Source organism: Phalacrocorax aristotelis, chromosome 16, assembly GCF_949628215.1.
Source record: "Phalacrocorax aristotelis chromosome 16, bGulAri2.1, whole genome shotgun sequence".
Classification (NCBI taxonomy): domain Eukaryota; kingdom Metazoa; phylum Chordata; class Aves; order Suliformes; family Phalacrocoracidae; genus Phalacrocorax; species Phalacrocorax aristotelis.
In genome coordinates this window covers 12,719,827-12,732,741 of record NC_134291.1, presented here as the reverse complement: position 1 = coordinate 12,732,741, position 12,915 = coordinate 12,719,827, and the positions used below count along the sequence as shown (strand labels likewise).

Sequence of the window (12,915 nt, the reverse complement as noted above, 5' to 3'; positions counted from 1 at the left end):
CCCTTCCCTGCCGGGGCTTGACGTGGGCAGAGCTGCCCACTGCCGTCGCGACCGCAGGCTCCTCTGTTGCCCACGGGTGTCAGGAGCTCCCCCAGGGGAATCGCAGCCCTATTAACGCACTGCAGAGATACAAATATATCTCAGTAATCTGCTGTACAGCTCTCCCTTTCTCTTTAATTTTTAATTGCTGCTCTTATTTCCTCTGGGCATCTCCCCTTGCAGCAGGGAAGGGAGCCTTTCTGACTGACAAAACTTGTTCAAGCTTTCCTTCCACCTTTTGCATCTTCTTCTTGGTGAAGCTGGTTTTAATTAACAATGTAAGAGAAATGCACTAATTTCTTTCTCCAAGAAAAGAAAGGGAAATCCAGCTTCCCTTCTGCTCTCATAATCCTACTGGGAGCTGAGGAGTGATTCTCACCTGTATTGTTTTCCTTGGCTGTAAATGAATTAGCAGCTACTGGAAGTGAAGGATTCACAGGGCTGACAGGCTTGTAAGGGCAGGAGCTTCCCAAATTCCCCACGCAAGGCTGTGCTGACACTGCCCTGTGCTGATGGGAGCTGTAGGGTCCCATGTTTTACCCCTGACCTGGCTGTGCACCTCCCGAGCAGTATGTCCTGGGCTGAGCTACCAGCACCGTGGGCTGCAGCACTCTGGTGACTGCGGCCGCAGCCTGGCGGGGGTTGCAGTGCTCCTCCTGCTCCCCAAGCGGCACAAAGCGGTCCGGAGAGCTGGGAGAGCCTGGCCTGAGGGCTGCATCCAGCCTCTAACCCAGCCCGATCCGTGCCCGGGGGATGCTGCTGGCTCTGACCTTTAAGCAGCGCACAAGTGCTGCACCTCGCTGCTGGGCTCCCAGCTGCTGGCCCAGGGAACAGCATCTGTCCTGGGTTACTTTGCACCCCACTGAGACCTCAGCCATGCAGACAGCCCCAAGGACTGAAGAACAGCCCCAGGGACCCTTGTGGTGGGTAAAACACCCCCCGGGGTGGTGTCAGGTGCCTCCTCGCAGCCGCCTGTCAGCTGAGCAGCGCTGCTGGTTTTCAAGCTCTGACGGGAAACGTTGCATCTTCTGGAGGCTGCAATCACAGGGACTCTAACCAGTAGATGAGCCTTCAACACCCGCCGCCTCAGTGCTGTGGCAGCAGCGAGGCCATCCATGCTGCTTGCTGCTGGAGATGTCCCACGAGCCACGGTCCCTCTTGGGTTTCTCTTGGCTCCTTTCAGCAGTTTTGGGAACTCCTCTGGCTCCTGAGCATCCTGCGCGTGGGGATGCAAAGGTGGCTTTCGGACAGTGCCATCCCCTCCCTCCTCTTTGCCCGGTGCCCGCTCCAAACACTGACATACGAGCAAATTTAGGGGGAATAGGCAGAAAGCCTTGATGTACTACAGGGGTGGAGCGGGGCCGCCTGTACGGGCATCGCGGCCCGACGGTGCCTGCGGGAGCCCCTGGCACAGCGAGAGCACGTTGCGGTGCTGGCGGGGCGGCTGGTGATGCTTGCCGGCGCAGGAGAGCGGTACCAGGCTCGAAGCCTTTCTGCCTTGTTGCTACAGAGATGGACAGAGGCGTGAATGCAGTAATTGAGGCTGAGCCAGTGGTGGAGCTAAGTTGTTTTATATCAATAAAGAGCGCCTTGTACCCAGCAATGTCGCTTGAGGGGGCCGGAGAAGTTATGTGACTAAGTGATCTTAGGCCCAAAGCATTTGAGCATTGCAGCTCCTGCAATCAAATTATATTTCTTATCTCAAGGGCAAAACAGTGTGCAGGGAGAACTTGAGAAAGTAGCTTGTCGTAGCACATCACAGCTCGGTGGTTTGCTGTGATTCTCCTCCTCTGTGATCATTATTTATCCATGAAGACCCAGTAGCCTGACACTCGAGAGGAGGCTCCAAGAAGAAACATGGGCAGAGTCTGAGCCCCAGGCTTTGGAAAGCATTGAAGAGTCCTGGGCTGGAGCGGGGACTGTCTGGAGGGTCCTGGGGTGCCTTTGGAGACCCAGAAGGACTCAGGCATTGCTCCCAAAAGCCAACATAAATGCTGCCACCGTGACCTGTCTGGAGCTGTGTCCGGGTGTGCTGCCCGCAGCTGAGCAGCTCTGTCAGTCTGTGCCCTTTACAGGGATGTGATATTTTAAACTGTCTACAGTGGCTCACAGCCCACCTTGCATTGATAACCCCTCTTCTCCAGCTGTGGTGGTCTAAACCACGTGTTCTGCCCAGCACCGGTTGGGTTAGGGAGCTCTGGGACTCACGGTGATGTGGTTACTCAAGATCAGTTGAAAATTCCCGAGGTCTTTTGCTGGGCTGGTGGCACAGGGTGAGTCCTGGCTGCTGGAGGATGCTCCAGTGTCGGAGCTGGAACCGCAGCGCTGCCCTGGCTAACCGGCAGGACTGCCGACGTGGCTGTCTGGAGCCTGTACTGGAGATGCTCCATGTCTGCCTCTGGCTGGGCAGGGGCTCTAAATGGTGGAAAACTGGTTTCTTTTGTACCAGCTGGCTGCTGAGGTGGTTCTCTCCATTCTGTGCTGCTGCCTGATTTGTAATAACAACAAACATACGTGTGTGTGTGTGTGTGTACGTATAACTTCAGCATATTGATTTTTGGGGCCATTGCTTCTCAGCTGACGAAGAAGATAATTCACCGCTTTATTACCATCCTTGGATTTTAGATTTATCCCTCTAAACAGACAGCAAACTGGTAGGTAATTAAGCTTTTGGTTCAAGCAGCAGCGCAGGGAAGGGACCATCTGCTGCAGCGCTTCCCCTTGGGGACGAGGGCCCTGCGGGGCCAGCGAGCACCACGTTTCTATCCATGGGGTGATGAATCCTTCACGTGGCGGCGCTGGCAGGAGTTGAGAGCAGCAGAGGCAATGCCTGGCTCCCTGGCCAGCACTGCGAGTGCAACTGCTGCTTCCTGCCAACGCCAGCCCCCTCCCGGGCTGTGCGTACGGGATGTGCCTTTCCCCGTCTCCGGGCAATCCCTCTCCCACGTGGCCTCATGGACGTGGGATGGGGCTGGATGTTCTGCAGTGAGAGGCAGGAGACCTACAACAAGGAGCCCAGTCCTATTCAACATATTCATCGATGCCCTGGGCGAAGGGACCGAGCGTCCCCTCAGCGAGTTTGCTGGCGTTCCCAAGCTGGGAGGAGCGGCCGATGCACCAGAAGCTGTGCTGCCATCCAGCGAGAGCTGGGCAGGCTGGAGAGCTGGGCCCAGGGGAACCTCAGGGGATTCAACATGACCAAGTGCCAGGTCCTGCCCCTGGGGAGGAACAGCCCCCCGCACCAGCACAGGCTGGGGGTGACCTGCTGGCCAGCGGCTCTGCTGAGCAGGCCCTGGGGGTGCTGGGGGGCAGCGAGGTGACCCTGAGCCACCTCCCCAGTTCAAGGAGGAATGGGAACTGCTGGAGCAAGTCCAATGGAGAGCTACAGAGATGATCAGGGGACCGGAGCATCTCCCTTGGGAGGAAAGGCTGAGACCTGGCATTGTTCAGCCTGGAGAAGAGAAGGCTGAGGGGGGATCTCATCAGTGCCTATAAACATCTGAAGGGCGGGTGTCAGGAGGACGGTACCAGACTCTTTTCAGTGGTGCCCAACGCCAGGCCAAGGGGCCACGGGCACAAGCTGGAACACGGGAGGTTCCCCCTGAACATGAGGACAAACCCCTTCCCCGTGCGGGTGCCAGAGCAGGGGCACAGGCTGCCCAGAGAGGCTGTGGGGTCCCTTCCCTGGAGACATTCACCCCCTGCCTGGACGCGGCCCTGTGCCCCTGCTCTGGGGGTGCCTGCTCAAGCAGCGGTGGGACGGGGTGAGCTCCAGGGGTCCCTGCCAACCATTCTGTGACTCTGTGAGAGCAGCGGGCTCTGGTGCCCTCCCTCCCTCCCTCGCCTGGCCACGGACGTGTCCCTGCCCGTTGGTGTTCCCCTGGTAATCACCAGGTTTATGGGGTTTTGCACATTGCTAACAGGGCTGTTACGCCCTCGCTACACCCGTGTGCTGCCGCGCGGGGTAATGGACGGTTGCCGCCTATTGGCAAAAGTAAAGCTTGTTGAATGGGGATTGCCAAGAGCAGATTTCTGCACTTTATTTCGTATTTTCTGCTGGCTGGCGCTGCAGCAGGTGCCTGGAGGAAGCCAAGGTGGCTGAGCTGCCTTCTGCCTGCCTGAGAAACAGCCAGGCCCTTGGGGGGCTGCTGGGGGCCTGACCCAGCCTGGGGTGAGCCCTGGAGTGAGGCATAGGGGGGCATCATCTCCTCCCCAGCCCCTTCTGCCCCCCGACCTCCCGAACCCCTAAGCCTTACAAAATGAATGTGTCATGCCTTGCTGTGCCCTGGCCTTTCCCTGCTGGGACGCTGCTGCCATCGGCCTCAGGGAAGAGCTGCTGCTTGGCACGACCCAGAGCTTGTGGGGTGCGCAGAGGGGCCTCGGCACCAGCCTTGCAGAGGTGAGAGGGGGGGTCCTGTCCCACAGCCAAATTCACCCCATGCTGGAGCTCTCGTAGCCCCCTGCTATGCATCCCCAGGGCAGGTTTTTCTCCCAGCCTCTCAGGGAGGCACAGCCGGCTCCTGGCAAGGGGAGGCAGCAGTTTGGCTGCTCCGCTGACCACCTCATGTAGTGTGTGTACGTGCGTTAGGAAGGTTTCCAGCCCGTTGTGCTGAGCTGGGCTCAGAGAAAGGCTCTGCCTTCCGCTGCTGGAGTGGTGCTCCCCAGAGGAGCAAGTGGGGGAATGCCAGGTTTTATGGTGGTTTTACAGCCCAGATGGGGATGGAGGGTCTCCTGTCAGAGGAGCAGGAGCTGGGAATGGAGGGCGCAGGCAGGAGCAAGATCCAGGCTAGTGGGATGCCCACAGCACCTTCATTCGTCTGCTCCTTCCCTCCTTTCCCAGGGGCCAGGTTAGGAAAACCAGATGTATTTTTTCCAGAGAAGTCCAGATGCACCAGAAGATTCCCAACTGCACCCAAAACAGCAAGCCCTGAGGCACCCCAGCGGGAGTTAGGTGTCTGTCCGGCTCAGCGGGTCGCATGGGCATGCCCGTAAGGTCCCCACAGGATGGGCTTTGGGGTGGGATGTCCTTGCCGAGATGTTGGGCTGCCTGTATTGAAGACCAGGGGAGCTGACCTAAGGGTTCGTGTTTGGCTTGACAGCACTGACTGCTGCTTCTGAGCCACCCTTTCTGCAAATCCTCGGTGTGTCTGTGTGTCCATCTGCCTCAGCCCAGTATTATCCTGCTCAGACCCCCTGTGGCAATGACTCTTTCCCTGTCCCCTGCCCATGAAAATTGTGGAGGAACACAAAAATCGTTTTGTATTTATGACACCCTAAAGGATATGGTTTTCCTTCTCACTTCTGCCTGGCAAATAGTGCTGTTTCATGGGAAGAAAGTGCTTTTCGTGGAAAATTTCCATCTGTCTTTTATCTGTGAGCTCACCTGTGGCTGTTGCTGCTGCAGCATATGCTACCCGGAGCTCTGCTGACCAAGGCCACCCCAGTTTACATCAGGGGGAAGGAAGCAGAATGAGTGCCTGGGACCGCTATGGAAATTGCAGTCACAGCATCACAACGGTCATAATATGGCATTTCCTTTTTGTCAGCCTCACGGGAAAACAACAGGATTCTGCACAGCCAAAGGAGCCCCCAGTTAGTTTATAGGAGGGGGTGTTGGCTGCTTCACGCTGCGAGGGCACGGCAATTGCCCAGCGCTCGCAGAGCAGACGGTTGAGCCGTGCCAGGTTGCTGGGGTTGGAGGAACGTTTCTTGCTCGGGAAGTAAGCAGGATGGAGAGGGGCTGGGGAAGACCGTCACCCCACCGTCACCCTATGCTTTATGGTGCCCATGGGGGTATTGAGTGCCGAGAGGGACGGCCAGCCATGGGGCCAGCGTGGCACGGGGGGGCCCTGTTTGTACCACAGCCCCCCCAGACAAGAGCCTGGTCCTGTCCCAGAGCCTGGCCAAACGTGCGCGCCGAGGACAACGCAGGGCGATGCCTCCCCTCCCTCCCCGCTGGCGGGGTGTCCCCATGCTGGCTGGGCGTCCTCGAGTCGGGGGCTGGAAACGGGGTGCCTCTGGGCTCTGTGCACATTCGGCTCCTTTAAGTCCCAAGCTTTGGGAGGCTTTTTGTGCCTGTCACCTTTCACACGTGAGCTTGGAACACCTCTGCTGAGCTCAGCAGCTGCTTCTCCTGCCTCGGCTCTCATGGCCCCTTCTTTGTCTTCCCAAGAAAGCTTCCCTGCCACCCTGGCCCCTCCACGCCACCCGGGCCCTTCTGGCAGCACCCAGGGGTGCCCGGGGCACTGGGAGCCACGTCGTGGGCCGTGCCTATGACCCACCCCCAGAAAGAAAACGGGGTGATGGGGGAGCAAAGCCGCAGGCTGGTGCGGTCAGAGCCTGACTCCAGACCCCCGTTTTTCCCCCAGAAGCGGGGCTTGCCTTGCTCCTCGCAGCCCCCAGAGCAAACGGCACCCGCGGGGGCTGCACGGTGGCGTCTCTGGCTTGACACCCCCCCTCCCCGTTCCCCCCCTTAAGGGCCATCCCCGGCTCCCGAAGTCACCGCACGGGGCTGTCCCCTGCCCGGGGCTGCGGCCGCCCTCCCCCCAGAACGCCTCCACCGCCGCGTCCCCCTCTGCACGGCACCCCCCGCCCCCGGGGTACCCCCCCCGCCCCCGGGGTACCCCCGCTCCGGAGCCCGGCGGCCGCTAGATGGCACGGCGCGCCGTGCGGGGCGGTGCGGGGCGGTGCGGGGCGGAGCTGCCGCCGCGGAGCCGTGCGGGGCGGTGCGGAGCCGTGCGGGGCGGTGCGGGGCGGAGCTGCCGCCGCGGAGCCGTGCGGGGCGGTGCGGGGCGCGGCGCCCCGCAGGGGCTGCGCGGAGCGGAGCGGCCCGGCGATGGGCTCGGCCGGCAGCGGGTAGGGGTGAGGGGTAGGGGTAGGGCGGGAGGTGCTCCGCGCCCCCTCCGCGCCCCGCCATGCGCCCCCGCTGAGCCCCGCTCGCTGCCTCGGTGCGGGGGGGGTGCGGGGGCCGCCCCCTCCCCGCTCCCTCCGCAACTTTGAACGATGATCACAGTCAACGCGGATGGGAAGATAATGGTCAGAAGATGCCTCGTCACCTTGAGACCCTTTAGGTAAAGTTGCTGTTGGCTTGTCCCTGCCCCCGGCTCTCCCCCGCCACGGTCGGCCCGGCGGGGTGGGGAGGGGGCGTCGGAACACATTTCGCGTGGGGGGCTGGGGCTCGCCGCGGGCGGGGGATTGAGCCCAGCTTAGGATGTCGGGGGTCCAGGCGAGTTTGCCCGCAGGTCAGCCTGCTGGTCCTGCCGCGCTCGCTGCCTGGCGGCCCCGATGCACCCGTCGCGCCGGTCTCTTTCCGGGGTTAATTATAGGGCTGTTTGCCGCTGTCTTGTTAAATAGCTTTCTCGGAGGTGTTGGCACTCGGGGGGGAAGCCGTTCCTCTGGTTTAAATCCGCTGGTGCTGATGGGGATTTTGAAACCCACCCTGCACTAGCAGCGAGGCTGGGGTTGGTATCCAAGCCTGAAACCCTCTGGCTCAGCATGCCTGTGCCCACCTATTGCTTTTTTCCGCTTGGTGTAACTCTTCCCCATTTTCCCCTCCACGCATTTGCTTCCCCTTTCCTGCTTCCTTATTTCACCGGAGATGCGCTTTGGTTGCTCCCAGGCTTGAGACACATGGGAGATGCTGGTACTTGCTTGTTTTTGTTATGGGGAGAGGGACCAAAAGCCCACAGAAGGGGAAGGTGCCAGGGGGTGAAGAACAGGGAGGGGTGAGCCCAGCCTGGCAGCTGCCAGCATTCCCCACTGTGTTTGGGGGCCAGGGATCACCTGGCATCACCGGAGGGATCTGCTTGCTGCCTTTTTGCTTAGCCCAGGCCACTGCCTGGAGCCGGGAAGGAGGATGGGGCTGTGTTTGCGCTGCTTGCTTGTGCTCAGGTTTGGAGATGTTGCCTGCCTTTCCCCTGGAGTTGCCTGGCTCTGCACCGCTTGCCTGGAGGGATTCCTGCGGCTGGATCCCACAGCAGTGCCCTGGGGCTGGGGGACTTGGCCAAGGTGGTGTTGGAAAGCGGTGGCAGAGCAGGGGCACAAGGGGCCCCCTCGGCTCGGGCTTGCTCTGAGCATGGAGTGGGGAGTAACTGTGAGAGAGGTGGGAAGGACACACGCACCCCAGGCGTATGCTCTTTGCTTGCCTATTTGCTTTCTTAAGTAGGTTTGAAGTCCGTAGTGAGGAAATGACTGCCCTGAGCATCGCTCTCCCCCCGTGCCCTGAGCATCACTCCTGGGGCAGGGGAAGCCCATCTTCAGCAGTGAGCTGGGGTCAGGCTGGGGGAGTGCAGGGGGTGAGTTGCAGCATGGTCACAAAGTCCCGCTGGAGACAAAGATGTATGTGGACGAGGGGTTTGTGATGGTAGGAGAGCACCAGGCTGGAGGGTCCCTGGTGTCCAGAGCAGAGCACCTGCACAGCCCATTCTGCGTGCCCTGGGCTGACTTCTGCTCTCAAACCAGTGCACACGAGTACGGGTGCCACTGGAGCCAGCGGGGTTACCCTGTCGTTAACCAGTCAGCCTCTCCCTGTGTAAGAGGAGACATTCCCAAGACCCTCTCCTAGCTGTCCCACAGTGTCCAGCGCTGCACCTCCTCCATGTTGGCATCTTGCTGAGCCTGGCCTCTCCATGTCACAGTCCTGTGTCTCCTTACTCCCAGTCCAGCATGGGCTAGCGTTGGCACTGCCCCACTTCAGCTGTAACCCGGTGCAAATCAGCGCTGCTCCCCTAAAATCAGCACCCCACATTCTCGGCTGGTGTGAATCAGGGATGACTTGCAGGAGCAGTAGCGGATACCGACAATCAGGATGGGTCCTGTAAATCGGGTGCTTGTTGCTGGCTGGGCAAAGCCTCGCTGCTCTGCAGAAGCCCATGCTTCGATCCTCTGCCTGGTGTACACTCCTGGCGGCCGGTGCCATCGGCAAACAGCGAATGGGAAACCTGACCCTTTGCACCAAAACATTTCATTAATCATGCTCCAGACATCCTTAGCAAAGCAATGCACAGCCCTGAGCTGTGAAATCGCCTGCAGCAAACGGCAAGGGGAGAGCGAGCAAATTAGTGCGGAAACTGGTTGTAGAAATGTCCAAGGATGGCTCTGACTTCCTCTCAGCACCAAAAGGCGTTTCATTTGTGACAGTGCTGGACTCGGGCAAGAATTCACTGTGGGGCTGGGAGAGCCCTGGTCCAGCTCACCCAGCTCTTGGTTTTGCAGAACGTGGGGAGTTCAGGCAAATTTGTCAGCTGGAAACCAAAGCCAGGCTTCTCATGTGTCTACAACACTGGCCAGTAAAAGAATTAACTATGGTCCCCTCTGTGGAAGAAGATTCTCGTGGCTGAGCATCATTTCAACAGCACTGCAACAGCGCTGGGCTCTGAGCAAAGCGAGGACGTGTCTTTTATTAGCCTGGCTGCTGGTGCTAGAAATTGTGCCTCAGCTTTTGGGTTCAAGAGACCTGAGTGTTGAAAACTTGTCTAATAAAAGATATTACCTTTCCCTGTAGCCCTTGGGTTCCCCGTACACCTGCGTAATTACTCTCCCCATAGGTCCCGCCTGCAGTACCGTAGACAGACAGTCCCAGCGTTACAGCCCCCTCCCGCTGGGTGCTGCTGGCCTTCCTCCCCCCATCGCCTGCCAGCTCATTGCTCAGACCCTGCTGGCCACATCCAGCTTTCAGTTCCATGGGCCAAAGTCTGCAATGACTGGGGCATCACTTCCAATTTGCACTGAAGACTCGGGGAATTTGGCTTCCTTCTCTCACCAGGCCAGAACCCAGCATCGTGAACATTTCAGTTTGGGGAGGATGTGGAGAGGGACTTGGCACCAGAACCATGCCCAGGTGATGAATTAAACGTGACGTGTGATGACAGGCAAAGCCAGCGTGCAGAGTAGATGTTACTTGGTCATTGGAGCTCCATGGTCTTCAGTGAGTGAGACTTAATTTGGGGGGCAGAGAGCCCAGAGCATGTGATGGGCAGTTTGGAAGATTTGGGCTCCGGTGTGTTTTACCTACCTCAGAGTGTTTTCTGCACAAGGAATTTCCACGTAGGTAAGGCTGGGCCAAGTGTTTTTATTCACCTGGATAAGATCAGCATAAAGTAAAAGAGACTGCGTCCTCAGGCTGAGTGCCCTTCCCTGCTCCCTGGGGCACTGCTGCTGGGCTGGATCTGCTTTTCTCCTAGGCACATTAATCCTGGTTAGGCTCTGGTCCCTCTTTTCTTAGGAAAAAAGCATCCTGCATCTCCCCCACCCTCTCTGTAATCCAGTCAGAATCAAAAAGATTGTCTGCTAATGAGATGCTACAGCACAGATCACCTTTGAATCTTTTTCTTTCCTTCCTCTTTTTCTGTCTTCTCAGTGTTTCTCTCCTTGCCAGAGTATAATTATGAAGATTAAAATGCATAAACAAGATCTTGCATAATGATGAAGATATTGTTCAGTAGGAGGGGTGAGAGCGAGGAGCAGGATCACCTCTGATTATTTAATCAGGTGATGCTTTGTTAAAATGCCCCTTGGGGGAGGAGGCAGCTGGCAGCAGGATGGGGCCTTTGGCTGGGTTTTGTACCGTGACGTGCTCCCAGGGAGGACCCTCAGCCGTGCGGCACGGCTGGGCTTTGACTTCCTCCTCCTCCTCCTCCTCCAGCTTGTGCCTTCTCTACAGTGCTGTTGTCCCCTCCTGCCAGGGAGGTGCCACGGCAGACAGCTTTCCCTCTCTCCTGCTCTAAGGACAAATTCATCCCTCCAAGGCTGAGATGGGTGCTGCAATCCCCCCTCAGTGTTCCCGAGAGCCTCTGCCAGACCCAGCACTGTGCCGCATCGCTGGGCACGGGGTGTGATAACGGGAACAGACTAATGTCCCCAAATCACCCCTTCCCCGAGCAATTTATGGGACACCATGTTGCTTTGCAGCACCGGGGATGCTCTGCTGCCTCTGTGGTAACCTCCCTGCCAGAGCTGGACCACAGGTCTCTGGAAGCTGTTCTCCAAGGTCTCCCTTGGGAGAGGGGCTGAGGTCCATAGTCATCTTCACATGCAAATGCCACAGCTTGATGGTTCATCAGCATCTGCCTGGGAGGGGATGGCTGCGATCCCCTGACTTGTAGGGCATGCCAGCTATGCCTACAGACAGGCCTTCGGGGGCAGGAGCCTGGATTAGTTGTGTGCACAATACTTCTTGTAGCTTGTTTAAACTGCTTCCCACACCCCCAGGGCACGTCCCTTGGAAATAAAAGGGGCTTGAGCTGCTTCGCTCCTGGAGTGCCTGCACAGGGATGCCAGGCAGTTTTACCGATGCCCTTGAGTGTCCCCTCTCCTCGGTGGGTCAGCTGTCCCGGTGCCTGGCTGCGGCTCTCCAAAAGGGTGAGCGAGTGTTTGCGTTGGGCGAGGATGCTGCTCGCAGAGCTCATTAATGCTAATGAGCCCAGGGTGTTGCTTTTTCTGTTGATTAGGAGGGAGCTAAGGCGGGGTCAGGAGTTACACGGTGCTGCTTGTTCAGAGCCTGGGGCCAGGTGGTCTGCATCTGCTGGGGATGGGGCCGGGCTGACCCAGGGGAGCGGGGGATGGACAGGGGTTAGATGCCTGCCTGCAGTGGGCAGGGCTGGTCCTCCTCGGAGCAGGCAGAGGAAACCTCTCTGCCTCAGCCAAGAGCAAAGCTGCCCTGGGTCTGGGGCTTAGGTGTGTGTTGGCTGTGTGAGAGCATCGTTGGAGCTGGTGGGATGGAGGTAAGGAGCCCCTGGGGTCCTGTAAAGGCCCTGTGTCTTGTCCAGGCGAGGGAAGCCTGGCTGTGCTGTGCCGGGGCAGTAGGGACCTGCTCTTGGAGCTCTTTCAGCAGATCTCCCTGGGGCAGCCCAGTCCTTGAGCTGCTTGACACTGTACTTCAGCTCTCCACAACATCTCCTGTAGCTAACAAGTGCTTTGAAGCAAGTTACTTTATTTGCCAGCCCTTTCCAGCAACAGATAATTGCAACTGCTGGTGTGTTGTAACCCAGACTTAATGGCTGGCTCCTAATCCTCTGCCTTTTAACTATACAGTAATGATTAGTTGGAGGGCTGTGGTGTTCCTTTGCAAGCCTTTCTCTGGAAAAGCCTGGTTTCGGTGTCGGGCAGCTGTGCTGCGTTTCTCCGCGTGGCTCCTGAGCCCTGCGGATAGTGCTGTGAACTTGTAAAGGAGAGTTACTGGTTCCTGTCCTCGGTGGTTTGCTTCCCTCCAGCTCAGGGATGCTGAGAGGCAGAAATGCCAGCGGGCACCCCTAAGGGCTTGCTCAGCTCTCTGTCCTGCCTAAGATTTATCAATTTGAAGACAAACTGTGGTTTCACAGGGTGGGCTGGCAGTTGCCTTTTCTTCTTTTCCTTGAAATTTTCCTTGGGTTTGGTTGGATGAGATCCCTGGTGCAGCCACGGCTCTGGGAGCTGTTGTACGCGGCACCTGGCAGCAGCTCTGCCGGGGCTTTGCCCATGTGCCTGTGGAGGATGCTGCACCTCCGTGGAAACTCGGCGGCATCACCTCTGAGTGGCGCAGAGGCCAGGTGTCTGTCCCTCAGCACAGCGTGCTCTTACGCACCAGAGAGATGGGAAGGCTTGCCTTTATGCTCCCTGGTGCACGATAACCCTCCTGCTTGCACAGAGCTCCTGCCTCCAGCCTTTTCAACCCACAAAAAAAGTTACTGGCCTGAATTTGGACTGAATAGGAGCAGTGCTGAGAGCTCCTGCCTCTCTCGCAGCTGGAGGTGACCACGAGCTTGGCTGGGAGCGACGTGCAGGTCGGCATCCTGCCTGGAGCGTCCCTGTGGGAGCCGCTTTCCTGCCAGCCCGGCCGAACAAAGCAGCGACGGGATGGTCCCAGGCTCCCGCGTGTGCTGCCAGCGCAAGTCCCTGCTT

General features: G+C 58.5%; 1 protein-coding gene across 1 annotated transcript in view; it reads left to right on the top strand.

Moving 5' to 3' along the window:
- Positions 1-6,892: 6,892 nt before the first annotated feature.
- Positions 6,893-12,915, top strand: part of MGAT5B (alpha-1,6-mannosylglycoprotein 6-beta-N-acetylglucosaminyltransferase B) — a 72,507-nt gene continuing 66,484 nt past the window's right edge. Inside the window, exon 1 of the mRNA XM_075111072.1 lies at positions 6,893-7,109. Within this exon, the coding sequence (XP_074967173.1) occupies positions 7,042-7,109 (68 nt within the window). The 5' untranslated portion in view covers positions 6,893-7,041. The remainder of the gene's footprint in view (positions 7,110-12,915) is intronic.